The sequence below is a fragment of the Heteronotia binoei genome, chromosome 1 (genome assembly GCF_032191835.1).
Source record: "Heteronotia binoei isolate CCM8104 ecotype False Entrance Well chromosome 1, APGP_CSIRO_Hbin_v1, whole genome shotgun sequence".
In the NCBI taxonomy this organism is placed as follows: Eukaryota; Metazoa; Chordata; class Lepidosauria; order Squamata; family Gekkonidae; genus Heteronotia; species Heteronotia binoei.
In genome coordinates this window covers 194,219,471-194,247,061 of record NC_083223.1, presented here as the reverse complement: position 1 = coordinate 194,247,061, position 27,591 = coordinate 194,219,471, and the positions used below count along the sequence as shown (strand labels likewise).

Below are 27,591 nucleotides of genomic sequence, written 5' to 3'. Positions count from 1 at the left end.
CCCCAATGTGGAATAAAGAAACTCCCAGAATTGGGTACTTTACCACTGAGGAAGGCGGCTCTGTGAGGACCCTGCTCCGTCTGGTATGCTGAACAGGCACCTCTGTCACTGTCAGTCATTGCCAGGGCCAGTTGATGTGGAGGGAATGGAGTAGATGCAGACTCTGAGCCTCCAAAATGGCCACCACCAGCTACTGACAGCCCTGAAGGACTGGCATACTCTACCAGCAAGCAGCGCTTCTTGGCCTGTCATTCGGCTGCCACTGACTGCTGAGCTCTGTTGAGATGGATAGCACAAACAAGCCACGAAGGCAAGTTGGCCCCACCTGAAAGTAGATGGCACTTCTTGGCCTGTCATCTGGCTGCCAGTGTTGCTGACTGCTAGGCTCCGTCGAGATGGACGGCATGAATAAGTCACGAAGGCATGACGGCCCTGCCTAAAAGGTATGCAGCAATCACAGCTGCAGACGCCTCTGACTCCTTGTCAGTCAGAAATGAGTGTTCTGCCTCCACCATTTGGTGAGAGAAAATATATTATGCAGGAGCACTTCAAAAGTGCAAAAAAGCATCAATCATCTGTAGGCCTCTGGAGAGGGGGAGGGGTGCAGAGGAGAAAAGTCATAAGATATAAAAAGGAAACACAGAACATGGAGGAACATTCTCCTGTGAGGGAGAATGCAGCAGATTTTATTTGTTAGTCTTCACCAAAATGAGTTAGAATATGGCAGAACAATGAAGGAATTAAAGGAAGTATATAAAGGTAGTTATGAGTGGAAATACGTAAGAAAAATCTAGAGTTTAAGAGTTAGATAAAGGCAAGGCCTGATCTAAGTTGCTTTCCCTATAGAGGCAGAAAAAGAACAGAAGGGTGGGTCATTTCAAAGGCACCATCAGGAAGTAGAAAAAAGTATTTCCTGCCTCGCTGAAGGATGGATGCAAATAACCCACAGAGATGGCCTCCGCCTCAGAGGGAGAACGAATGCACGTGAATGTCCTGCCGCCTGGGGTGAACTATTGGATTGATGAGAAACTTGGCGAATACCCTTTGGGCTGTGGAAGGGCCAAACAAAAGCGCTCTGTATTGAAAGTTTCTATGCAGAAACAAAGAAAGCATCTGTGAGATGGATGGATGGACACATGGAGGTAGGCTTTGGTCAGATCTATGGACGAGAGAAATTTTCTGGGTTGGAGCACTTCCACAATGGATCTCTGTGTCTCCATCTGGAAACGTCGCAGCTTGACGTGACAGTTTAAGAACTTGAGGTCCATAATGGTCCTCCAGTCACCATTCCTCTTGGGTACCATGAATAGAATGGAGTAGAGCCCCTGGCCCAGTTCCTGCCAGGGAACTGGCTCGATAGCTTGGATGTCCAAGAGATGTTGGTAACGATGAGCCGCTTGCTGGGATTCCTGACCAGAGAAGACTTGACATATCTGTTGGTGGGAAAAGTGGAAAACTCGATGGAGTAACCCTGAGAAATAATTTCTATTGCCCAAGAATCTGCCTATGAGGCTTGCCAGGCTGGAAGGAAGTGGAGTTGATGTGCTCCGATCTGAAGAGTGGTGTAGTCATGCCTGTTTGGGTTTATTGTTGTCCCGGTAAGACCTATTGGACTTGCTGAAGGTTTACCGAACTTGGTTCCATATGAGCTACGCTTGAAGGCAGACTTGGAGCTCTCCCACGAGGACCTCTTGGACTCCTGTCAAAATCTGGGCAATGAGTGGTTGGAAAAAAATGGCTGTTGGATGGATAGATCTAGGCATGGCTTTTTTCTTGTCTCGTGTTTCTATTAAGATGCTTTCCTAGGATTCCCCAAAGAGCTTCTCTCTGTAAAAGGGATAGGCTGCAACGATAGACTTGGAGTATAGGTCAGCTGACCATACCCTCAGCCAGAGCAGTCTTCTGGCCACAGTGTTGGCTGCGATGGCTCTGGAAGCAGCCGAGATGACGTCACGAATTGCATCAGCTGTGAAGGAAGCTGCCTTGAGGAGGCGATTAACTCCTCCCAAACCATGTCTGTTGTCTTCAGGAATCATTTCCAAGAGCTTGCGCAGCCATACAATGGAAACCCTGGAAACTAGCAAAGCTGTTGAAGACGCCCACACCATCATAGCCACAGACTCATGGACTCTGTTGAGGGCAACCTCCACCTTTTTATCCAAGGCATCTTTAATGTTGCCATGGCCATCTTCTGACAGCCCCGAGGACTGCAGACCTGCCACGGGACCATCCACAGCTACGACCTGAAAAAGCTCAGCAGTACACACAGGTAAGGCATACAACTTTTTCATTAAGTGAGGGAATTGTCTAGCGGAAGAGGGCTTTTCCCAGTCAGATCTGTTTTTCAAAAAAATTGAGGAAAAGGAAAGACCTTTTCAGAAGTTCATCCTTGGGTTTAAAAACTCCATGTTACCACTAGTTCTGGACCTGAACCTCTTAGCCTGCAAAGGCTTAGGTCCCTCTTCAGCAGGAAGATCCCAGATCTCAAGGGATGTCTGTGTCTTAGCCACTAAGTACTGGTAGTCCTCAGATTTAAAAAGATGGCTGGGAAGTTCAAGCACCTTGGGCTGTTCTTGCTCTTCCTCATCTGAGAGGAATTCCCCCTCTTCCCTCCCCCTCAGACTCTGAAGAGTCTGCCTCTGCCTCTGTATTCAGTCTGGGTCTGAAAAGAGCAGCAGCCTTGCGAACTGCTTTGGATGGCCAGGGAAGCTGAGGATTGGGGAGATTGGTGGGGGAAAGTGCTCCTGCTACACTTAATCCAAAACCAGTATAAAATCTGGTAATTTCCTCTTGAATAAACTGTTGGAGGACTAATAATAATAATAATAATAAGTTTATTTTTATATCCCGCCCTCCCCTGCCAAAGGCAGGCTCAGGGCAGCTAACATGACACGGTATACACCATGATTACAGTAAAATACAATACTACTACAAAACAATTAAACAATTAAAATAGATAAAATTACATTCATAAATTAAGTTAAAATTAAATAGACAGTTAGACCATTGTAAATTATAAATTTCGGTGCTACAGTTCAAACTATGTATAGGATGGCTAGATGTCATTTCCCGGGTTTCATCTTAATGCGAGCTGAAAGAGGGCAGTTTTGCAAACCCTGCGAAACTGATTTAGGTCTCGCAGGGCTCACACCTCTTCTGGTAGTTGATTCCACCATTGGGGAGCCATTGTTGAGAAGGCTTGCTCCCTCGTTGTTTTCAATCTAACCTCCCTTGGTCCAGGGACTTTTAAAAGATTTGGGGAACTAGATCTCAGTGCTCTATGAGGAACATATGAGGAGCGGCGGTCCCTAAGGTAGGCAGGTCCTCGACCATATAGGGCTTTAAAGGTAATAATCAGCACCTTATAGCGAACTCCGTACACAATCGGCAGCCAGTGCAGGTCCCGCAGCCTAGGCTGTACATGTTCCCACCGACGTAGTCCCACTAAAAGCCTGGCCACCGCATTCTGCACTAGCTGCAGTTTCCGCGTTCGGTATAAGGGCAGCCCCATGTAGAGGGCATTACAGTAGTCTAGCCTCGAGGTGACCGTTGCATGGATCACAGTTGCCAGGTCTCTACGTTCCAGGAAGGAGTCTGAATTGCCTGTGTCTGGGGCCACAGGAATGTTACTGGTGCCAAGAGAAGCAGAAGCAGTCGCTCCAAAGTGGAAGTCTCTCCGCATGCTGTCTCTTGCAGCGCTGCCTGTGACACTGGAGCCAAACCCTGAAGGCGGGAACTGCTGTCCCCCAAGATGGCTGCTGCTTGTTGTCATGCCCCCCGACGGTCCTAGACCATCCTCTGTTCTGTGGCACTTCTTTTTCTGTTTTGCAGCTACTGCTGCGGCTCCCACTGCAATGGCACGATCATGCCCTGAAGGCATGTCGGCTCCAACTGAGTCATGCATTGCCGCATCAGTGGTACAGATGCTTCCCTCCGCCTCGGTAGTCACCATGGAAATAAAGGCACTCGGTTCGATGTCCCGTGGAGTGGGAAAGGTAAAGAAGCGGGGGTGGAGGGGTGGGGAGAGTCAAGGCAAAGGAATATAGGAGAAAGGAAAGAAACAGAGGAGGAATTCCTAGAAAAGGAGCAGAAAAGCAGAGCCTAGTCCTAGGTGCTGCTACTCCCTGAGAGGCAGTAACTACACTAAAAGCGAAGGGTTATTCCAAAGGCACCAAAGGGAAAAAGAAAAAAGTCTTTCCTGCCTCCCCAAAGAACCATGGGAATAACCCATTAACACGTCCTCTGACTCTGAGGGAGAACTCTCTGTCTGGGGCAGTGATGCTCTGTATTCTTGGTGCTTGAGGGCACAGTGGGAGGGCTTCTAGCGTCCTGGCTCCACAGATGGCCCTCTTGATGGCACCTGGGTTTTTTGGCCACTGTGTGACACAGAATGTTGGACTGGATGAGCCATTGGCCTGATCCAACAGGGCTTCTTTTATGTTCTTATGAAAAAAGCTGGGGGACTAGGAGAAATCCAGATGCTTGTGATATGCCAGTTACCCCATCTTGATCTAAGTGTTAATGACTGACAAAGCCATTGTAGCAATGACATTAAGGTTTTCTGTTTCCTTCAGATGTCTTAGTGCTTGACTTGATCTACCTGTCTGCAAACAAAACGGCTTGCAGTATCAAGCCAGGATGTCGAGCTGTTAGCAGAAGTGGTATCAGACCTGGGAGAATGATTGGCACCACTGACCAGGAACAATACCTATGAACTAGTTTAGTCTCTCAAGTCAGTTAGTGATAGCAAATTTATTTTGACTTTACCTCTAAGTCCATCTAGTACCCTGCCCCACTCTGCCTACTTTCCTTTTCTTGCGCTAGAGTTCTGTTAAGCATTCAACAGTTTCCCTGGTGAAGTAATTTCTAATTCTCTGCATTCCACATATGTAAAATAGGCAACTATCTTCCAAGTGCTTAACTCCTTCACAATGTGGTATGTATTACACATGTGACTTGTTTGGCATACAGACCTAGGCTTACTCACTTAAGGTACCTGCTCCACATGAGGTTCTTACTTTGACCTTATGACAGTATTTTCAAGCATTTCCTGCAAGTTCTTTTCCACTTTTTAAAAAATTAGTTCTGGCCATAGGCCCTTGTTTTTTAGCAAATAGCAAGCCTTTATTGGCATAAAACAGATTTAGCAGTAAAATAGCAATATAAATAATATAAAATCCTAGATTATAAAGTACATAGGGAGCTAAAATACATAAAATAAGTAAAATATATATGAGTCAAGTTTAGCCAAATTAAATAATTAAAAGGTAAAATGTGGTCATTCCAGAACCATTCTCTGTCGTATTTCCATGGCCTGTTGGAGAAATCTAGCCACCATTAAAGTTACCTCAGCGCAAGTGTCATTTAAAAGTTTGTGGACTTTGCCTGAATCAGCACAGCCCAACATATCTGCTAAGATATCTTTCAAGTATATACAACGAATATCTTCATAAAGAGGACAGTTCAGTAGTACATGGGAAATAGTTTCAATACACTTGGAATTACAAAGACAGTATCTATTAGAGTACTCAATCCTGTTAAATCTACCAAATAGGATAGCAGATGTTAATGCATTACATCTTGTTAACGAGAATGCACGCCGTCGCTGTGGAGCTTGCAGAGAGGAGAAATACAACGCTAATTTCCCTACTGAAAGAGGAAGTTCAAAATTCAGCGGGGAGCAGGACTTGTTGGCCAGGCTATATAACGTTTGCATTTCAATATCTAGAATTCTGAGCTTAAGTTTCAAAAAGCTTCTTTTAAGGATAGCATAAGAAGTGAATCTAAATCAATGCCCATAGATTTTATTTTCCTCTCAATAAATACTAGCCAATTTGACAAATTAGATTCTGAGAGCAGTTGATATAAAAGGCTCTCTGAGTCAGAGTGGAAATGTAGCCGAAGCCAGTATTTAAGTGACATTAGCCATGCTTGTGTTTCCACAAGATTCGTCCCTGTTTCTAAACACAAAACTGCATATGGTACGCACTTTGGGAATCCCAGAATTTTCCGTAGGAATTTTGATTGGACACCTTCAATGTTATTATCCAAGGCTGTGATCCACACTGGGACCCCATATAAAAGCTGTGGTATCACTTTAGCCTTAAAGATTTTTAGCGCGGCTGGGATAAACTGATTGCCTCTGCTGTAAAAGAAGCGCTGGATAGCTGCAACACTAACATTGACTGACTTAATTATACAGTTACGATGATTAATAGACCCTTGTTTAAAAGAGGAAGCTTCAAGTCTGCCTGTCTCTTCTCTACAGTTCTCTCCTAACTACTGCTCAGGCATTAAACTATTTTAAACTGACCCAGAGATTCAATGTACCAGGGATTCAGTAAGCCAGAAATGTGCATCTGAAATCTATGTATTTCATTTATATCCCGCCCTCCCCTATTGGGCTCAGGGCGGCTAACAACAGCTAAAATAAATGTTAAAATAAAATACAGAAAAATCATTAAAATTCATTGTACACAAACAATAAATTTGCAGTTTCAATCCTATCAAAGTTGTATAGTATTCAGGACTTCACACAGGTCCAAACCAGCCTTCAGATTACTAATCTGGCAATAGATCCAACAATTCAATTTATAAACATTAGTATACTGTTATCTTGTACTCACAAACTAGAGGTGTGCATTCTGCTATATCTGAGGCCAACCCCCCCCTCACCCAAAATGTCTATCAGTATTTTCCAGCTATTATTTCAGCCAGATATAGATTTGGGTATTTTTTTTTGGCAATCCGAAATGGCCAACCCTTAACCACCAGGGACCACCAGGTAGTAAAAATTAAAGGGCATTTAGAGGGATTGCAGTCTCTTCCAGGTGAACTTGCTGTTTGGAGGTGTTTAAAGGGTCTACAAGCTTTTAAATGCCTTCAGAGATCACTTACAGCTGGAGAAGACATTAGGGACTTCTTTCCCTTCAAAAACACCTTTCTTTCCCCTCCACTGATACCAAGGGAGGATGGGGGCACCTCTTTGAAGGCCCATAGAATTGGACCCCCTGCTCAATGTTTCTGAAATGGAGGGGGGGGCGATGTTTGAGGTAGAGGTACCTGCAGTTATGTTGCAGATTTGGTGCCTCAACTTCAAAAAACAGCCTCCCCAGAGGCCCAGATACCCCCAGACTGATTCTCCATTAAAATCTATGGGGACCCACTGACTATAATTGTCCCCATAGGGTATAATGGAGCTGGGGGAAAAACCCCAGGATTCCCAGAAAATCCCAAATCCAAATACCATACCACCAGGGTTTTTTTTGTAGCAGGAACTCCCTTGCACATCAGGCCACACAACCCTGATGTAGCCAATCCTCCAAGAGCTTATAGGGCTCTTTGTACAGGGCCTATTGGTAGCTCCAGGAATATTGGCTACATCAGGGGTGTGTGGCCTAATATGCAAAAGAGTTCCTGCTATAAAAAAAGGCCCTGCACGCCAGTATTGGGATTCAGAAATATCATAAAATACTGATTTTTGGGGGGTTCACTATACCAGAGCCAAAAAAATATTTATTTTTTTGCACACCCCCTTACATACTAATATTTCTAAGTACCAGAAATTTATCCTAAAATGGAAATCAGTGGCTGTAATATCAACAAAAACATAATAATCTGAATCCACTGATCCATAATAAAAACTTCTCCTCCCTTCCCAATCCAGCTCCCCAAACACTGTCCTTGAGATTAGAATTTCAAGGACAGTGCTTGACATGATGTGTGGGTATGCTGTGAGTGTAAGGACTGGCAAACATCACCCTTCCAATCTGCAGAAAGTACCGTTTCATTGCAGGATCAAACTCCATGTTTTGAATGTGCATGCTTTAATACACTGAATTATTCATACTGAAAATCAAACTAACGTTAAAGAAGCATGAGCCAGCAAGCAAATATGAAAAGTCGGTTATCATGGCTGTTGCATCATGGCAACATTAAAAACCATCACTCTATCCTAGTACTGCAAGAACATCAGCAATGTTTACTATTGAATTGCCAACCAAACCTTCAACAGTAAGCAAAATAAAATTTCTAAATCTAATAATCATACACTTTTTGGAAGTGCTTACCCTCATGTCATTTTCTTTCAGCTGAAGCTCAGTTCCATCTTTGTATTTTACTGTGTAAAGATGAGTACGGTCGTCATAGTTAGCCACTTGTACTTCATAAAAAAGAACACTTCCTGGCCATCGGCCCATCACAATTTCTTCATCAGCAAACTTCCTTGTTGGCATTTTTCACACAATTCTATCAAAAAGGAGGAGGAGTTGCAGAAATCAAATGTAACCAAGTCTAGAGACATTAAAGTGCAGGGGAGGAATTAGTAAAGATGGAACATGGCTCTCATCCTTTAAGTTTTCTTTCCTCAATTATTCCAATAAAAATGAAATTTAAGTGAATTTTTAAAAAACCCTTTAGTATTTTCTCATTTGGGTTGAGTAATTTTTTATTAATACAAAATGTTATAACACTGTTTTAACTCTTCTTTACTCCCTTTATATGCTTCCTAATTACTTTGTAGTATTGCTTAGCTAACATTACAATAGATATGTACAACTCTTAGGTCTGGTCTTTTCTATCTTCTACAGCAGGGGTATCAAAGATGAGGGCCACAGAATGCATCTGGCCCAGGCAACCGGCTGTCTCTTGCCTTCTTCTCTAGGTCACTACCACCATCATGCCTCTCTTCCTCCTTTAAGAAAAATGTGAAAGGGAAGGAAAAAGAGAGTGCATGCACATGTAGCAGAGAAAAGCTCCCTCCACTTGGGCTGCTCTCTTCCAAGCCTCTACTCTCCTTTAGGATGGAAGAAGGGGAAATGAAAAAGAAAACACACATCTGCGCACCAGAGAAAAGCTGCCTCTGCTCTCGCCTTTCTCCACTGGGGCTGCTGCTTTGTTGCCAAGTCTATCTTCTCTTGCCTGGAGGGAGGGAGGTGGAAGATAAGACAGGGAACACACAAGAAAAAGGAGTCCCAAGGCAGCTTAAGATCAACGAAGTTTTATTCCAGGTATATACTTTCCTGTGCAAACACACTTCTCTTTTTTTGGGGGGGGGGGGGGGAGATTCTTCTGACAAACCCTGCTCTGCTGTATATTTTCAGACCTGATCACACACAAGCATGTCTGAAAAAGGGAAGAGGGCAGGAAAGAGATGCATCTGAGATAAGAGGAATTAAAGGGAAATTATTTTTGCTTGTTTCCCCCCCCCCCCCAAAAAAAAGATTTCTATGTGCCTATCTGGGATTTTATTTTCTTTCAAAAATACCTTGATTAGGAATTACAAAACTTGGATTCGATTCCATGGTTTAATGACTGGAAGTAGATGGCTAAGTATTTAAAATACATTTATGGTTCCATATATTCCAGTTCAACACGTGGTCTCCCTCTCTCCCCTCCCACCTCACTGGCTGCTTTTCACAATACCTCCCCACCTTGCTGCTTAAACTTTTGATTTTGTCCAGTCTGAAAGCAACACATTATTTCACTTGGAGGGATCCTCCTTTCCAGTTCTAACAGATGAGGAAAAATAATAATAAAAGAAACCTAAAGGCACAGCTTGCAATCTTTATTAGTGGACGGAAGCAAGAGTCCTGTAGCACCTTAATCACTAACAAAATCGGTGGCAGTGCATGAATTTTCATGAGTGACTGGTCACTTCTTCAGATACAGCTAGAATGTGAGTCCATCTGTCCTTATATCTTGTAGAGTGAAGTGATTTCAGATGCCAAATAATAGCAGGCATTGGCAACACGAGAAGAAACCTAGGTCTCAAGTCAGTCCAGGAGGATGCACTGAGCTTCATTATCATTTGAAATTCAGCAGTCTTTTTTTCTAATCTCCCTCTGAAATTACTTTGTAAGAGAACTGCAGCACTTTGGTCAGCAACTGAATGTCCTGTAAGGTTAAAATGTCCTCCATGGGTTTTTGAATGCAATGGCTTCTTATGGCTGTAGAAAGAGTAAGAGTCCAGTAGCACCTTGAAGATTAACAAAATCTGTGGCTGGGTATGAGCTTTTGTGAGTCACTGCTCACTTCTTCAGACTTATGTCCATTTACTCTTTGCATCCTCCTGGACCAAACTGAAACTTAGGTTTTCTATCTCATTACTAATGATGGTATCTCCACCTATTATCTCCACCTACATATCACATCTAATCCAATCAAGCCTACTTCCATTCGGCATCTGAAATTATCTTTATAAAGTTTGTATCTCTGGTACCTCATGTAACATTTTATGGCATGCATGGTCTGGCCCAACAAAGTGACATTTATGTCAGATTTGTCCCTCATAACAAATGAATTTGACATCTCTGTTCTATCGCATATGAATAAACCTGTTTTTTTATTTCGAATATATACACCAAATCAAAACCAAGACTAATATGAGCTTTTTTCAGCTCATGCAAACCTTCAGACTTTTGAATTATGTGGGAAAAAATGAAATTTCAGAATCAAAAGGTATTCTTCATTCAGCAACTGGTTCCAATTAGAGGGAAAAAAATACTGACATGATGTTATTTCAAAGGCTATGCCACTGCACAAAGATGGCTGCAATGGTGAGATTAGATCCACCTTTGCAGTCATCCTTGGAGTATGTTACATTTATTTGTTTCATTCATTTATAGCTTGCCTTTCTTGCTGAGTCTCAAGGCAGATTACAAAACACAGAATATAACGTATTCTGGAGGTTCTCCCTTTTCTAGCATCTTCAGGGCTTTGAAGCTGCTAAAGCAATCCCCAGTAAACAATGAAAGGATCACAGTATCTTTAGTTGATGGCCACAGCCCTAGACTTGGTTCTGCTCACATTCCCTTGTTATTATATGCGGATGATACAGTTCTTGTCTACCTCTCATGTTGGATTAAAATGTTTACTGAACCATTGTCACGAATATTGTGTGACTAACAGACTGGAGCTAAACTATGAAAAATCAAAGGTACTAGTCTTTCCTTTCCCCTGAAAATAATATAAGTGAACTATTAGTGGTAACAAACTTGAACAGGTTAAGCATTTCAAATATTTGGGCATCTATTTTCAATCCAACGCTACGTGGACCCACCATCACAGAATGGCTATTAATGTAGCTGAAGTTAGTGCTGCAGCAATATCTCGCTTTTATTTCTCTGACAGAGGTAATCATTATGTGCCAGCAGCACTTAAGGCCTTTAATGCTAAAACTTGAGCACAATTATTGTATGGGGTACCTCTCTGGATTGATGCAGTTGACATTTCAGTTGAACGTGTCCACTCTACCTTTTTGTGAAAGATCACGGGGATACCTATGTGTGTTTCTTATGCTGTTTTATGTTTGGAGTGTGGTCAGAATAAGTTGGCTACTAAGGCATGGGTTCACACTATTAAATTCTGGTTACGACTCCACTTCAACTCTGATCCACTTAGTTTTCTGTACCAGCTACTTTCCGAATATGATCATTCTAGCTGGCTATCTTACATTGAAGCTAAAATAAGTTCCCTGAATCCATCCTTAGAATCCTTATCCTTGCTTTCTGAGTCCGAGGCTTTTCTAGAAATAAAATCTAGTCTACTGAGCTCAGCGTTACAAACTCTTTACAATCTTGACAACAGAACCTGTTCTCCCCTAAACTTAGGGATTGTTCCAAATTCCAGCTGTGTATCTCTACCAACTTCTAGCTCCAAAATTGCACAGAGCCTTTTCCTTGGCCAGATTCAATGCCCTTCCATCAGCCATTTTATTTGACAGATTCCAAGGGACTTCCTATTCAAGTAGGTACTGTCCCTGTAAAATGGAGTGTGTTAAGGCTGTTTGCCCATCTCCTTCTCCAATGTCCTCTCTATTTGGCGTCCCGCCGGGATCTTTATACTCCATATTGGCCCAAATTTTAGACACCTCTGATGATTTTAAGGTGCCTTTCTTGCTTGATAATTCTGATCCACAAAATAACAGAATTAGTAGAAATGTTTTTTTAATAGAGATATGGTTACTTGTCCTGATAAGTAGTTCTATGTATCAGGTTTTACTATGTTGCTACTTGTTTTTATCTTGTAATCCTAATTTTATTCTGTATGGATTGCGTATTCTTTTAATATGTAACCTAGCTAACTTCTATCTTATATTCTTATATATGTCAATAAAGGCCGTCTTTGTGCGATAATGCTGAGAACAGATCCACCTTTGCAATCATTCTTGGGGTATGTTACATTTATTTGTTTCCTTCATTTATAGCCTGTCTTTCTTGCTTAGTCTCAAAGGAGATTACAAAACACAGAATATGACATACATGTTCTCCCTTTTCCTGCATCCTCAGGGCTCTGAAGCTGCTAAAGCAATCCCCAGTACACAATGAAAGGGTCAGAGTACTCTAAGCAATCCACTATACACTCCCAATAATGTGATGAGAACGCTATGTATTCAAATAATAAAAAATGCATAAGTGTCCAAATCATGCAATACAACCAATGTGTGCATGCAATTGCACATAGGAAAATACATTTTCTCAAATACAAATCCATACACCTCCAAAATATGTCCACAAAGTGACTGAAATCACCAGCTCTACATTATGTCTCTCCTGCAAAAGTCAGAAACCCCTCATAGTCCAAAGGAGCTTTCCTTAAGAGGTGGTAGAGATAAATTGCTTATGGAGTCTTTTCATTCAAACAGAATAATGTCGACTGTCCTAGGTAGACTGTTTTTATCCTTTCAAAATATCTTGACAATTTTACCTCTCTGACCTAGCCTCCTGATGCCTGCAGGCTATATGAAATGGATGTGTAAGCACTGTGTCAGATTATGTAGTCACCCATAAGACTTAAAGCACAAGGCAACTCATAGGACACTGATATGAACATCTGATCGTAAAGGTAACCACAGTGTCAGAGCAGCTACAGAGGCATGGAAAAAGTAGGATTTTCCCTTTTATGCAAGTGTAATAGTACAGCTAGCACACACATGGGAATATAAAGAAACTAACAGCACAATGAGACAAAATAGGAGTCCAGTAGCACCTTTAAGACCAACAAAGTTTTATTCAGAATGTAAGCTTCCGTATGCATGCATACTTCTTCAAACAATGAAATGAGGTACAGTGAGCAGAGCTACATATAGCTGGTGAGCAGTGCTTAAGAATGCAAAGTAGTACAAAGTTAGAATCAAATGGCAAAAAAGTGAAATTAACTGAAAGAGCATTTGGTCTGGATAGCATTTGTGTGGGAAACCAATAGGAGATAATATTCTAACTTTGTACTACTTTGCATTCTTAACCACTGCCCACCAGCTGTATGTAGCTCTGCTCACTGTACCTCATTCCATTGTCTGAAGAAGTATACATGCATACGAAAGCTTACATTCTGAATAAAACTTTGTCGGTCTTAAAGGTGCTACTGGACTCCTACTCTGTTCTATTGTTTCAGACCAACACGGGCTGCCCACCTGGATCTAAGCACAATGAGATAGTCGCTGTGCATTCACAGGGCATGCTATAGGCTGAAACAGTTTAACACTTAAATGCAATAAACAGAGTCCAAGTAAATCACTTATAATACCATCCAAAAACATTTTCCCGGGAATAAGCCCACTGAACAGATGAGTAGGATTCTGAATAGACCTGCTTAGGGTTGTTTTCTTTCATAGTAAAATCAACAGTGTTAAGCATGCTTAACTGATACATTCCACTTCGTTGAATCTATGCCAGAGTCTGCTTTATACCTCAATTGGGTCAAGAAAGTTGACTGCAATAAAGTCCAAGAACACATGAATTCATAATGCCAGACTGGGGGGGGGGGGGAGTCAAGGATAATCCAACCATACCTATCTGCAGGGGTAGGGAACATTGGCTCTCCAGATGTTTTTTTTTGCCTACAACTCCCATCAGCCCCAGTCATTGGCCATGCTGGCTGGGGCTGATGCGAGTTGTGGGCAAAAAAAATCTGGAGAGCCAGCTTTCCTTACCCCTGCCTATCTGTGTTCCCTATCAGGGCAAAAAGCAGCAGTCTAGCTAGCACATCTGGTCAGCAACACAACACAGTGGAGGATTAACTTCTCAGCACTTCAAGCTCAAATGTCAGAAATTCAGTTATGACACTCCAATATCAAAGTCCAACCATTAGTTAAGAAGACAGAAGATGAAGAAGATATTGGATTTATATCCCGCCCTCCACGCGGAAGAGTCTCAGAGCAGCTCACAATCTCCTTTACCTTCCTCCCCCAAAACAGACACCCTGTGAGGTGGGTGGGGCTGGAGAGGGCTCTCACAGCAGCTGCCCTTTTAAGGACAACCTCTGCCAGAGGTTGAAGTAACAGGTTCAGCATTACAATTAAAACTATTTATTTTATTTATGGGATTTATATCCCACCCAGGCAGGCTCAGGTGGGAACTAACAGGAAGACAGTTAATTGTAACTAACAGGACACAGTTAATATGAAGACATTAACAAATATTTTTAACCCCCTATGAAAAGGGAAGGGTTCTCCAACATGCCTGCCAGTACTTTCACTAGCACCAGCCAAGGTTTTCAGAAAATGGGCAGGGTCATTGTAAGGCAGGGCTTCTTACTGGTTGGCTGTCTTCATTCAAATAAAAGGGTGCAGATGCAACTGCAGCTGCTGGAGGATCAGGAAGACTAACAAGCACTCAGGCTTCTGGTTCCATTCCTCCTTCAGGCTTCTTTTATCCCCACTCCCTTTATATCTTTCTCTGATTCTTTCACAAAAATGAGGGAGGTAACCTCCTGCACAAGGCATTTGGGATCAACACCACCTTCTCTCAAAATTCCAAGGCTCAAAAAGGTTTGGATCTCAGGAATAAGGATTCTTCAAATGGTTATCAATACACATAATATTTGCAGATACTAATACAGTGCCAGATTCAAGACAATAACATACAATCTACAAAAGTGTAACTCTTCAATTGCTCTGGTATTTAAATTAGTATCTAACGCCCAGTTAAACTGATATATACCACAAATTTCCAATGTTTTACATCAAAACAAATCATATACGTATGTTCTTAGTTTGTTGCAGAAAAAAATCCCCTAGAAAGTCTGTAGCACAGCGAAGCCTCACCATTTTATGGTGACATGTTTTTATCAAATGCATAAAATTGTTGGTCTCTATGGTGCTACTAGATTCAAATCTAACTGTTCCATTGAAGACCAACACAGCTACCTTCTGGCACTATCAAAATGTAAACTCAGATGCACCTGATAAAATAGGCCCCAGAGTTTATGCTACCATCTATTTAGACATGCCATACAAACCACAATTTGCGAGGTGAATTAGTTTCAAATTTTCACTCATTATCTCTTCTCTCTCCCTGTTCCTAAGATTCCTAATTTAGGAAAGTTTCACTTTTAACTCCAGTTTGTGACATTCCAGTTTGGCTGCCCTACCTGACTGGAGACTATACTTCAAACTGAAGCTTGAATCCTGGTTTAGAATCCTAGTTATCAGTAAAGAAATTAACTGTTACAGCACACAAAATTGGACATTATATCACTATGGGGTTAGGCTGAAGAGCTCATAAATCAGAAATTGAGAGTGAAGAAGGGAGAATGTGCCTGAAACCAATGTCTGTGGTGTGGAATAGCCCTAGGATATGATAGATTTTTTTAAAAAAATAAAATTTAAGCAAGGTTAAAATACCTTGAAAAACTTTTGTTCAATCTGCAAAAGATACTTATTTTTTTTCCAGCTATGCCAACACATAGTTGCAATTAGGTGTGGTGTGGCAATCTGACTGCTGGAGTAGAGCTCAAATCCCTACATAGGCAGGAAGCTCATAGTGTGACCACAAGCCAGTCACTTTCCTTCAGCCTAAACTATCTCGCAGAGTTGTGGGACGAACTGCAGGATAAAAATGAGATTGACGGGTATTTAAAGCCAATGTTTACAAGCTACTGAAAGGCTGCGTTTTATCTGATTCTCCAGAGCGACGAAGATATACAAAGTCGGGAAAACACCAGCTTAAGAGCAGTGCGAGGCTGTTGTCCTTTATGCATTTAGCTAGGAGAATATTCTACCGAAATCAGAGGGACTTACTTCAAAGACATGCAGAGCTTTTCGGTGTATACGTATTAACTCGAAAACAAGGAAACTAGGCGTTACAGCCTCAGATTCCTCCCCGACACCTCCCTAACTTGGATGTTGTGTGCTTCTTTCACCTGCCCCACGAAACAGAAACAAAGAGAGGAGGCTCCGCTTGGTCCCTGCGGATAGGCAGAATCTCCCCCGCCCCCCCACTAGCCTTTACAGGCCCTTTGGCGCCCCCACCCGGCTATCGAGAGGAGCAAATCCGAAGATTACTGAGAGTCGGTTTGGCCGCCTCGGAGATTTAAACCCAGGCGAAAAGTAGAGACGAACAGAAGAACCCTCAAAACGGGGAATGACTGATGACCGAAGAACAGAGGAGCGACTGCGGCGGCCAGAGCAAACCGAGGGCAGACCGCGGCGAACCTACCCGGCAGGGCCTTACGAGACGAAAAAGGCGGCGTCCACCCGGTGGTCCTCCCTCCCTCCCTCCCTCCCTCCCTCCCTGGAAAAGCGCCGAAGGGGTGTGTCCTAGTCAACTAACCACGCGCCCTCACCTTGCCTGGCCGCTGCCGCGTAGCTGGGCACCAACCCTCTCCGCTATGCAATTAAAACTTGACTGAGCTGGCGAACAAACTAGTTAACTCGATAACACTGGGAGCCAACCGCTTCAAGCAACGGTTATGGGCCGGAACAGGAGAGCCGTTCCAAGCCACGCCCCTGGTATCCCGGGGAGGTGCGAAAGGCAAGGCGCCAAGGGCCGCCATTGGAGAAACCGCCGGGTTTGAATCGCTCCCGGCGCCAGTTTATTGGCTGCGAATTGGTCGCGCGTTCCTTCTTCTCGCAGCCCAGTACCAACCTCCCAGAGTTCTCCAAGTTCTGCCTTTCTTTTAAGCCGACGATTTCGACCTTGCTGGCAAAATGAAATGAAATGACATGAAATCGACTACTAAACCTTTTCTTCTGTGGTTTAATACCGGCAGCTTCGCGCGCTGCGGAGCTAGGTAAATGGAAGCAGACTTTCGCTTGCTTCTCTGTAGAGTAACTTAATTTAAACAAATGCGTAGCAGAAATAGATTGTTCTTCGGAATTAATAGTGCTCGGGCATTGTGTTAATTTGTTGCAGAAAAAATGGTACCTTAAAGATTAGCAGTAAATCTTTAAGGAGTCTCCTATTCTCTTCAGAATTAAAATTCTGTCTCACAAGAGGACAGGAACTCAGTAAGGAAGATGAAGGTTAAGTAGAGTTGTGGCGAAACAATTAGGGGTTTTTGGAAGGAAAACCGCTCAATATAAAAAAAAAGTATATGGAATGATATGTCTGTACATGCCATTATCTTGCTCGACCTGGTCAGATAATCTCGGAAGTAAGCACGGTTGACCCTGGTTAATATTTGAATGGGCGATAGGGTTGCCAGGTTCAGAAATTCCTGGAGATTTGGGGTTGGACCCCTGGGAGAACAGGGACCTCAGTGGGATACAATGGAGTCCACCCTCCAAAGCAACCATCTTCTCAAGGGAAACTGATCTCTGTAATCTGGAGATAAACTGTAATTCTGGGGGCTCCCAAGGTCCCACATAGAGGCTGGCATCCCTGGGAGGCCATCAAGGAAGTCTCAGTTGCTACAAAGAGTCAGGCAATGGCAAATGTCGCTTGCCTAGAAAACCTCTAAATGTTTCTTACCCTCAAAAACCCTTTGGGGTCACCATAAATTGGTGGTGACTTGACAGCAAAATAATAATAATTAAAAAACAGTATAGATATATACAACATTGCCTTCATATAATAACAATTCCCTCACACAAGGTCTGCACATGTGCACAAAACAAATGGGAAGTAATGACTTTCTGGAATTGTTAAAGGTGCCTCCCTCACACACCAAAACTTGTATAGTGGTTATAAAGAAATATATCCTAAAACATATACTATGGTATTCCTTATGAGAAAAAATGCAGAGAATAGCTTCCACAGTAGAGGACATGGCCATAACTTCCAGTGCCTCTCAGTTAAAAATGTAATAAATTTTCAAAATGTATGCATTTTTAGAGGAATGCATTTTTAGAGGTATGCATTTTTAGAGGAATACATTAAAAAGGTAAAGGTAGTACCCTGTGCAAGTTTCACTTGTTTCTGACTCTGGGGTGATGATGTTTCCAGGGCAGACTTTTTACGTGGTGGTTTGCCATTACCTTCCCTATTCATCTAACCATATGCTAAAGCAATCAGAAGGAATAATTCAGTTTTTCATCTTTAGTATGCATGTTGAAATTTCCCTGTATAGTTTAACTTTGTTTTTATAGATTACCTCAACTGGATGACTGACAGTTAGTGATTTGCAATCTTCCTGTTATAGATATGGTATATCTGAAAGAGACCAACCCACTGAGGACTGGAAAGATGCTGGAGGAAAAGCAGTAGTAGGGATTTAACCTTGCTTTTAGTTCACTGAATTCATATAACTGTACCATTGGTTTCATCTCACTGGCCTGAGGTTTATAATTGACAATTTAGGGCAGAAATTGTCTAAATAAAATTTTTAAATTACCAATTTCAACCCTTGAGTCCAAGTTTGACAAAGTATCTTAGTATACTAAGATAGTTCTTCAACCCCAGCACTGGGTTATGGATTTCACATGGGTAGATTCCACCCTGGAACCTTTTTACAACATTAATAACTCGTTCTGTTTTTGCAATAGTGATTTCTTTAAGGTGCTATCGAGGCTAGTTTTAATTTGTTAACACTTTATATGAAAATTGTGTATGAGTAGTCTAATTTTATTCTGTCATGGATTTTATTACCGTATATTTTATTCTGTTGATTGTTTATACTTAAAACTTGTGGTCAAAAGAGCTTTTTAATAAAAGGAATTAAATTTGAAAGTTGATATTCTTTGAAGAAGATTCTTAAAGTTTACTATACCTAATGCCCAGAGGTTGAAAAATCACAGTAATGTAATACTTGGAATGCACAAACCAGATAGGCAGACATGCTTGTGAGGAAAAAATAATCTCCATCCCCTCCCACCTGTTGATGAGGTCGAATAAACAAACAATTACTGAACTATTACGGTAGTTTATAATGTACTGAAAGAGTCTTCATAAACAAGATGAGGGAAGGCTGCTTAATATCCCATTCTTAAACAGTTTCCCCAATATATTCAAAGCTGACACAAAATTAGGCTTTTGACATTCTAAATGGCCAATAGTTTGCCTGTTTCATTAAAGAAAGCATTCTTTACCCTTTAGTGAGAGATCCTGGAATAAAACTATATATTCATATAATATATTAATTTAATGAGCAAGTAACTAAAACACAAGAAGCAAATGGGCACCATGTTGAGGTGGACTGCTGGCCTTCAGCCACTTATTCCTGTAGATATTGTAAGCAACTATGTTGCCATTCAGTCAGCTGTTCAATTGGCCTACATTCTCATTGGCAACCTAGAAAGTGAAGATTCTCCACCTCTTTTTACTCTCATGTACCACATGGTTCTGTATAATTTAGAATGGAAATAAGTAAGTGGTATCCGTTGATACATCCGTGGATATTATTTGCAACATTCAGTGATTGGGGGTGGGGAGCCAGCAAATTGCCCTGCAGTGGTCTTGGGCAAAAACATGAAAATGAGTGTACAGTAGAAAAATGGCTTTGTAGGATTAGACAAATGAGCACTGTTTCTTCAAGACACTTAGACAGCATTCTTCCCAAAAAATTGGAGTAGGACAGAGTTTACTGAGGACTGTACAATGTCATGCAAAAGCTCCTCCCAAAATTGTTAACACCTTGGAAGCCAACATGGAGGAGGGAAACAGTCTTATTAGTTTTGTAGAGATTGCATCGGAAAACATTTATGTAAGAATTAAAACAGGAAGAAACCCTGTGACAGGATGATTTAAAAATAATAATGCAGCCCTCCTCACAGGCAGTATTTCAGATTCAGCCAAGAAAATTCCAGATATTTTTATTTGAAAATGTGTGTTGCTTTGAAGTAGAATGTTTCTTATTTGTCTTCCTGTGTTCAGCAAGCCTTTGAATCCTTGAGCTTCCAATGCCTTTGTTTCAACATCTGCATTTCCTCCTTTTAACAAATCTGCATGCCTTTTACTACCTGTCATTTCAGGGGGGTTGCGTTTTTCTACATTCTATTTGTTGTATCTATTTATTTTAGCCTTGGGGAAAATTTGCAACATTCAGAGTTTTTCCTTACTTTATGATCAAAGGCAGAACAAAAGGTATTTTTCACTGAGCTTTTAAAATCTTTTCCCATAGAGCAAATTCTTGAACTGGATTCTGAAACACCCTTGCATTAAAGTCTCTTTTCCTATACAGAAATATAAGGACATGTATGTACAATACTTAGTATAGTTTTGTATATTTTAGTTATGACACTCGGTTTAAAAAGTATATCATTACCTGTAACATGGTAACTGAAAGTGTGCAACTGATTTCCTGTTAGCCTTTTGAAGATGATTTTTCTATGGCCATGTAAAGTAGCTTAGTGAAGTATGCATTTTTATTAACAAGGGAAATTATTTTCTTGGACAAAAGCCCTCTGTGAGAGGCATTTTGGAGCTGTAGCAAAAACAACAACAACAAAGCAACCCAAACCTTACAGCAATAGAGCAAAGCATACTACTAGCTCATATGAATTGTTTGCTTTGTTTCTTCATCTGGAAAATTATAGGTTTTGCAGACTTACATCCTAAAGGCAATTCAATCACCAAGATTGCTTTATTCACAACAGTTTGTTTGAATCTGTTCTCTTTGAACGAAGTTTAAGAAGTGTGCATGCACATATCCAGAATAAAACTTTGTTGATCTTAAACGATGTGACTGGACTCAAACTTTGTTCTTCTGCTTCAGATCAACACAGCTATCCACTTGAATCTGTACAACAAAGTTGGAGTCCAGTGACACCTTTAAGACCAACAAAGTTTTATTGAGAATGTAAGTTTTCATGTGCTAAAGGCACACTTCGTCAGACAATCAGTTGTATGGGATGGAATTAGCAATCCTACATACATAGAGAGTGGGCAGTGAATTAGTATGCAAAACAGTAAAATGGTTTTTAGCAGATTAAAAGAATAACAAGTTGCGGTCTGGTAATTGTTGGCTTGGGTTGACTGAGCAGAAAAAAACAGCAAAGGCAATAAACATCAGAATTGGAAATTGCTATCTATGACTTAACTGTGAAGAGTAATAAATTTGAGTGCGTTGTAATGGGTTGTCCAAGGAGCTGGTGGCAGTTTCCAGAACTAATGAGTGTGTGGGCACACATCTCAAGTTTGGATTTTTTTTGTAATTTTGTGCTTTGCTGGCCTGTACCAAGAATCCCTTGGATTGAGGATTCTTGACAAGCACCACAAACAGAATCCTTGGGATCTTGTTTGCTTGGAGTAATGCTTACATGTATGGAAAAATCCGTCTGTTGCCCTATTCATATGAAACATCCAATTGACATGAGATGGTGACCACATATATTGCAAATATTACTGGCAGTGTGGGCTCTGGGTATGCACAGTTGTAATTCTGAAAAGGACCCTAGTGTAATCCTGTTTTGTAATGGCAGTGTCTAAAGACAGAGTCTTGCCCATGCATGTGGACTACAGGATAACATATACTCATGCTTCTTTTATCTGGCAGACACACAGCACCGGCTCTAGAGTGCATGGCATCCCAGGCAGGCTCCCTGCCCGCTGCCCCCTCCCTCCACAAGGCTGAAATGCAGTGGTGTGCTCTGTCCCCCCCCCCCCATCAGAGCACGCTGCACCAAGGCTGGGCCCTACCAGCATAGATGTGGGCAGTGTGCCATCTAATCCTTTGAAGTGCATAGGGGAGCAGGCTTCTCCCCCCTCCTTCCTGGAACTGGAAAGAATTCAAAGAATTAGATGCTTCAAAGAATTAGATGCTGCGCCAGCTGCATCAAAGCCAATAGGGCCCAGCCTTGGCACGCTCCTCTGATCATGCTAGGGGGGGCGGAAGGGAAGGGAGGGGTGGGTGGCAGTGATGGGGAGGGAGGCAGGCAGGCAAGAAACTAGGTGGTTGCCATGGGCACCGGGAAGGGAGGAGCCCAATTCGGCACCTCCTCCTCTTGGAACCTTAGGCGACTGACTAGTTTGCCTAGTGGGTGAGCCGGCTCTGCAGACACATTTAGAACAGTTCTCATGTTGGGAACCAACAGTAGGAACAAGACCACTTACTAATACAAAGTTTCACTTGCAGAGTGCCAGTGCTATCTAAAGCGAGTCTAACTCAAAAATCTTGCTCGGGTCTATTCAAATGAACTGTCCTACAGGAATGTGTTCTTAAGATTGCACTGTGTATTTCTGATCCGTGCTTTTATTTGAAAAAAAATATACATTTGTCTCATATTTCAAGATGTTTGCTTGTTGCTCCACTTCAGAAAACTTCATTAAAAGCCTCAGGAAGTATTGCAATTTGATAATGAGAGTATTCCTCCCCCAGACAGGTTGACATAACTACTACCTTGTTTGCAGCATCTCTCATAGTTTAATTTAAAGGGAGCTAAAGAAAGCTTCTTGTTTAGCTAAACTTTTGAAGAAGATGACTGCAGATTTATGCCCCGTCCTTCTCTCCGAATCAGAGACTCATAGCGACTTACAATCTCCTATATCTTCTCCCCCCCCCCACAACAGACACCCTGTGAGGTGGGTGGGGCTGAGAGGGCTCTCACAGCAGCTGCCCTTTCAAGGACAACTCCTGCAATAGCTATGGCTGACCCAAGGCCATTCCAGTAGCTGTAAGTGGAGGAGTTGTCCCAGATAAGAGTCCACTCACTTAACCACTACACCAAATGGCTGTCTTTTGCTACAAACTACAGGTGCTACAAGCTACTTTATCTACTGGAACTCTAATTGGATCTTACTTTGACTTCCATAAAGCCTTTGATAAAATTCCTCTTCAAAGGCTCCTTAGTAAGCTCAAGAGTCATGGAGTAAAAGGACAAGTCCTCTTGTGGATCAAAAACTGGCTAATTAATAGGAAACAAAGAGTGAGTATAAATGGGCAATTTTCTCAGTGGGGGGTGATAAGCAGTGGGGTACCACAGGGCTCAGTACTGGGTCTGATGCTTTTAACTTGTTGATTAATGATTTGGAGTTGAGAGTAAGCAGTGAAGTGGCTAAGTTTGCAGATGACGCTAAATTGTTTAGGGTGGTGAGAACCAAAGAGGATTGTGAGGCACTCCAAAGCGATCTGTTGAGGCTGGGCAAGTGGGCGTCAACATGGTAAATGAGGTTCAGCATGGCCAAGTGCAAAGTAATGCACATTGGGGCCCAAAAATCCTAACTATAAATACAAGTTGATGGGGTGTGAACTGGAGAAGACTGACGAAGAGAGATCTTGGGGTTGTGGTAGATAACTTACTGAAAATGCCGAGATAGTGTGTGACTGCAATAAAAAAGGCCAATGCCATGCTGGGAATTATTAGGAAGGGAACTGAAAACAAATCAGCCAGTATCATAATGCCCATGTATAGATCGATGGTGCGGCCTCAATTGTACAATTCTAGTCTGTTACAGGCAGTGCTTTAAGTCTCTTATTTTGATGGGAAAATTAGCTAAGAGACTTGGTAGAGCAAATTAGGAGCGAAGATCTTTGCTTTCAATAGTACGGAGTTTGGGTTTTCAGCCGAGAATAGACCAAGCAATTATATCTTTTATAGCGTTTACTTAGAGTATGTATCAAGAGAATTTATACACACACACACATATGTTGTACAAGCAAACAAGAGTCTAAGAAAAATAGAGGTTATCGATAGAGGAATTCAAGGGTCATTAAAGCGAGTAATATTCACCTGATCCAGAAGAGGAGACGTCCGTCCAAAGGAAAAATACATGGAGAGGAACGCGAACGACCAGCATAATGTACCCTATAGACCCAATTACAGGAGTAACGGGTGGTACAGACTGCAAATGGCGCCCTACAGAATGCACACCGAGGTAGGGTTCTGACCCACATTTTAAAGGGGTACGACGGATGGGGTCAGTAGTTGCCAAAGGGGCTTTGATGCTTCATAGATAGCTATCTTGGATCGCTATGTTGGGAAACTGCACATTTCGCTAGGATGATAAGCTTGGAGGGGCTGCATAATTTGTTACCGGGTTTTGACTGACACTCGGAAAAGGGATCAAAGACTTTAAAGGTAGGATCAATCAAGTTATGCTTGCACTTGATTGGATTTAGCAAGGTAGAGGTGATAGACTGGAGGAAGAGACATTTGGCAAGTTCCAGAAGATCAGAGTGAGAGTACTACTTACCCGCAGTTCTCATGTCATTATGCATCCCGTTTGGGTGGGGACACTGGAGGGGGAAATGGGTGAGATTGCACTGAGATACAGACTGCAGGCACCAACCAAACCAAGCTCTCTATTGGGTCCACTCCACCCGTTTAGATGGAGTGTTGTCTTGGCCTGTATTTGATCAGACTCCATTTTGTTTACCAAGAATAGGAAATCCTCTATTTGCACTGGGATACTCCGTTTATATCAGGCAGCGCCTCTCAGTAACAGGTCACCACACCTCAAAAAAGATATAGCATTGGAAAAAGTGCAGAAAAGGGCAACTAGAATGATTAAAGGGTTGGAACACTTTCCCTATGAAGAAAGGTTAAAACGCTTGGGGCTCTTTAGCTTGGAGAAATGTCGACATGCTAGAGATTTACAAGATTATACATGGGATAGAGAAAGTACTTTTCTCCCTTTCTCACAATACGAGAACTTGTGAGCAATGAAATTGCTGAGCAGTCGGGTTAGAACTGATAAAAGGAAGTACTTCTTCACCCAAAGGGTGATTAACACGTGGAATTCACTGCCACAGGAGGTGGTGGTAGCTACAAGCATAGACAGCTTCAAGTAGGAGATGGATTAGCATATGGAGCAGAGGTCCATCAGTGGTTATTCGCCACAGCGTATTGTTGAAACTCCCTGTCTGTGGCAGTGATGCTCTGTATTCTTGGTGCTTGGGGGGGGGGCATATTGGGAGGGTTTCTAGTGCCCTGGCCCCACTGGTGGACCTCCTGATGGCACTTGGGTTTTTTGCCACTGTGTGACACAGAGCGTGGACTGGATGTGCCATTGGCCTGATTCAGCATGGCTTCTCTTGTGTTCTGTTATGTTCTTACTCAGTAAGAAAAATACCAATAGTATCCACATGTAGTCTTTGAAGTTCATTGCTGAGTCATCATAGCACTAATATCCTTGAATATTTTCTCCCACAATTATTATACAATTTCCACCATACAGAAGGGTGCCTACATATCTGTAGTCCATCAAACATTTGTTGGATTTAGTTTTAAATAATCTTTTACATTTATCCATATCAGATACTGTCTCACCAATGTTTCCAATTTTAGCTTCCTATTTTTAGAGGTAAATGATTTTATAAGGACTGGGATGAAACAACATTCCTATTCAGTTTCACTAGTTGGTTTCCCATTTTCCCAGTCAAGTGTGCTGATGTCAGTTTGTATCCTAATATCTTATTCAGTGATTTGTTTTTATATTTAATATAAAAGCATCCAAATATAAGAATCATAAGCAAACTGTAGATATACAGGTATATTTTAATAATATAAATCTATAGTTAACAAGTTATTAAACTGACACAGAATTGATATGATGAGAATTTCTAAATGGTTAAGAGAATAAACTGACCTACATTGCTCTTCCCATCTCCTACATAATATCTTGAATAAAATATAGAACAATTAAAACCAACTCCAGCAGGGGACTGCATTTTAAGTAGCAAACAGAATAATGGATTTTCATTAGCGGTGGTTACTGGAGAAATTATGCATTCTTAACATCATGGCAATTACTGAACTGGCTGGGAAGAGTCTAGCCTTTTTTTGTGTATTCACAAAAGCAGGTCAGCGCATTGATTTACTCTCTGTTCATATAACAGTGAATTACAGTGAACAACTGAAGTTGTTGAATATGTTCCTTCTTTACTTATTTTTAATTTTTTAAAAATCTCTTTTCACCCAATTCAGGGTCTCTAAGGCAGCCAACATTTCAAACATTAAAATAGCATCAGTTTAAATGAAACATATAAACACAGAGATAAATCCGTTCCAAAACATCCAAAATACAGATATTGTGTTGGATCAAGTCTAAGCCAACAATCTTTACTGATTTGCCCCCTCTTCCTGTAGACCACCCCCTCACATCAATGCTCAGAGTTCGGTCTCCCAGGAACAGTGTTTTATGGATATCAGTGGACTGCTGAGGAAGGAGAGAGTCAGGAAAATTCTGTTGATGGAAAAATTCATATGGATCTAATGCATACTCTCTACTTGTGAAATCTATGGTAGTGAATGTGCGCAGCATTTCAATGACCCAGTGTTTACTGGCACATTGGAGAGCTTAAAAAAAAGGTGCTGGTCCTCTACAAAACCAGTAATACAGGCATACAAATAAAAAGGAGTCGAGATTTGTCTTTTCCACACTTGTCTTTCCCTATCCACATTTGCTTTATTGAATGTCTGGGAAGAAAAGCTTTGTCTAAAAAATGTATGTTTTGCCAATCCCTCTATTTAAATTGACAGTTATCCTGGATCATCACTATCTTGACTATGGGAAGGAAAATTAGAAATGTTCTTCAGTTGAAGAGACTTAGATAACCAAGGATATAGCCTATATAGGGTGGATATATTTAAACTCATTTAACTAGATCAGCTGTTAAAGGTGGTGGGTTGGTGATTCTCAAGAAGAAAAATTATTGTCAGGAGGTAGGTAGCCATTTAGGTGATGCTATCAGCTACACTTTAATTAATAAGATATATAATTTATTATGGTTTATGATATAAAAGTTATGATTCCAGAGGGCAGTTGTATTTGTCACTTTATTGGAGCCTTATTGATGAAGGAGAATGTGCAAAACAGAAATGAGGACATTCTTATCAGAACCATAATGGATCAGCTCAGAAGGCTGCTTCTATAAGGCAGGGGTGGCCAACAATAGGATTAAAGCTAATAAACTCAGTACATTAAAACAGATGACCTCTTCATTACAGAGCAGGAGACAGAGTAGTTCAAAGCAGTACAATTTCTAGCTGACCGATAAATCAGGTGATATGCTACAAGTGGGCCGTCAGATGGTGTACTCCAGCACACTTTCGGCAAAGGAGGGAAGTTTGATGTAGTTTGGTTGCCCACTGCCTCAGTCAAAGGCCTGGCGGACAGCTCTGTCTTGGAAGCCCTGTAAAAGGGTAACATCTCGTAGGGCTCTAACCTCCAACGGGAGCATGTTCCACCAGGCTGGGGCCAGGGCAGAGAAGGCCCTGGCCCTAGTCAAGGCTAGGTAGACATCCCTAGAGCCAGGGACAACCAGCAGATGTTGATTCTCTGCAGGACTTTTTTTGTAGCAGGAACTCCTTTGCATATTAGGCCATGCACCCCTGATGTAGCCAATCCTCCAAGAGCTTACAGGGCTCTTAGTACAGGGTCTACTGGAAGCTCCAGGAGGATTGGCTATATCAGGGTGTGTGTGGCCTAATATGCAAAGGAACTCCTGCTACAAAAGAAGTCCTGGTTCTCTGAGTGCAGAGCTCTTTAGGGCACA

The 27,591-nt window shown here is 41.8% G+C and overlaps 1 protein-coding gene and 1 long non-coding RNA gene across 4 annotated transcripts in view; one reads left to right on the top strand and one right to left on the bottom strand.

Moving 5' to 3' along the window:
- Nucleotides 1-16,781, bottom strand: part of LBR (lamin B receptor) — a 78,558-nt gene extending 61,777 nt beyond the window's left edge. Inside the window, exons 1-3 of one of the 3 annotated variants that reach the window (XM_060245897.1) lie at nt 16,564-16,662; nt 8,845-8,919; nt 8,070-8,247 (exon numbers count right to left, since the gene is read on the bottom strand). In XM_060245897.1, coding sequence (XP_060101880.1) covers nt 8,070-8,234 — 165 coding nt within the window. In that variant the 5' untranslated portion in view covers nt 8,235-8,247; nt 8,845-8,919; nt 16,564-16,662. Of the gene's footprint in view, nt 1-8,069; nt 8,248-8,844; nt 8,920-16,436 lie in introns of all 3 variants that reach the window. The other 2 variants (XM_060245878.1, XM_060245888.1) reach the window with 2 other exon arrangements.
- Nucleotides 16,564-18,887, top strand: LOC132576597 (uncharacterized). Its single transcript, XR_009555764.1, has 2 exons — nt 16,564-17,010; nt 18,361-18,887. It is a non-coding gene; the product is annotated as an uncharacterized LOC132576597 (long non-coding RNA).
- The last annotated feature ends 8,704 nt before the right edge of the window (nt 18,888-27,591 follow it).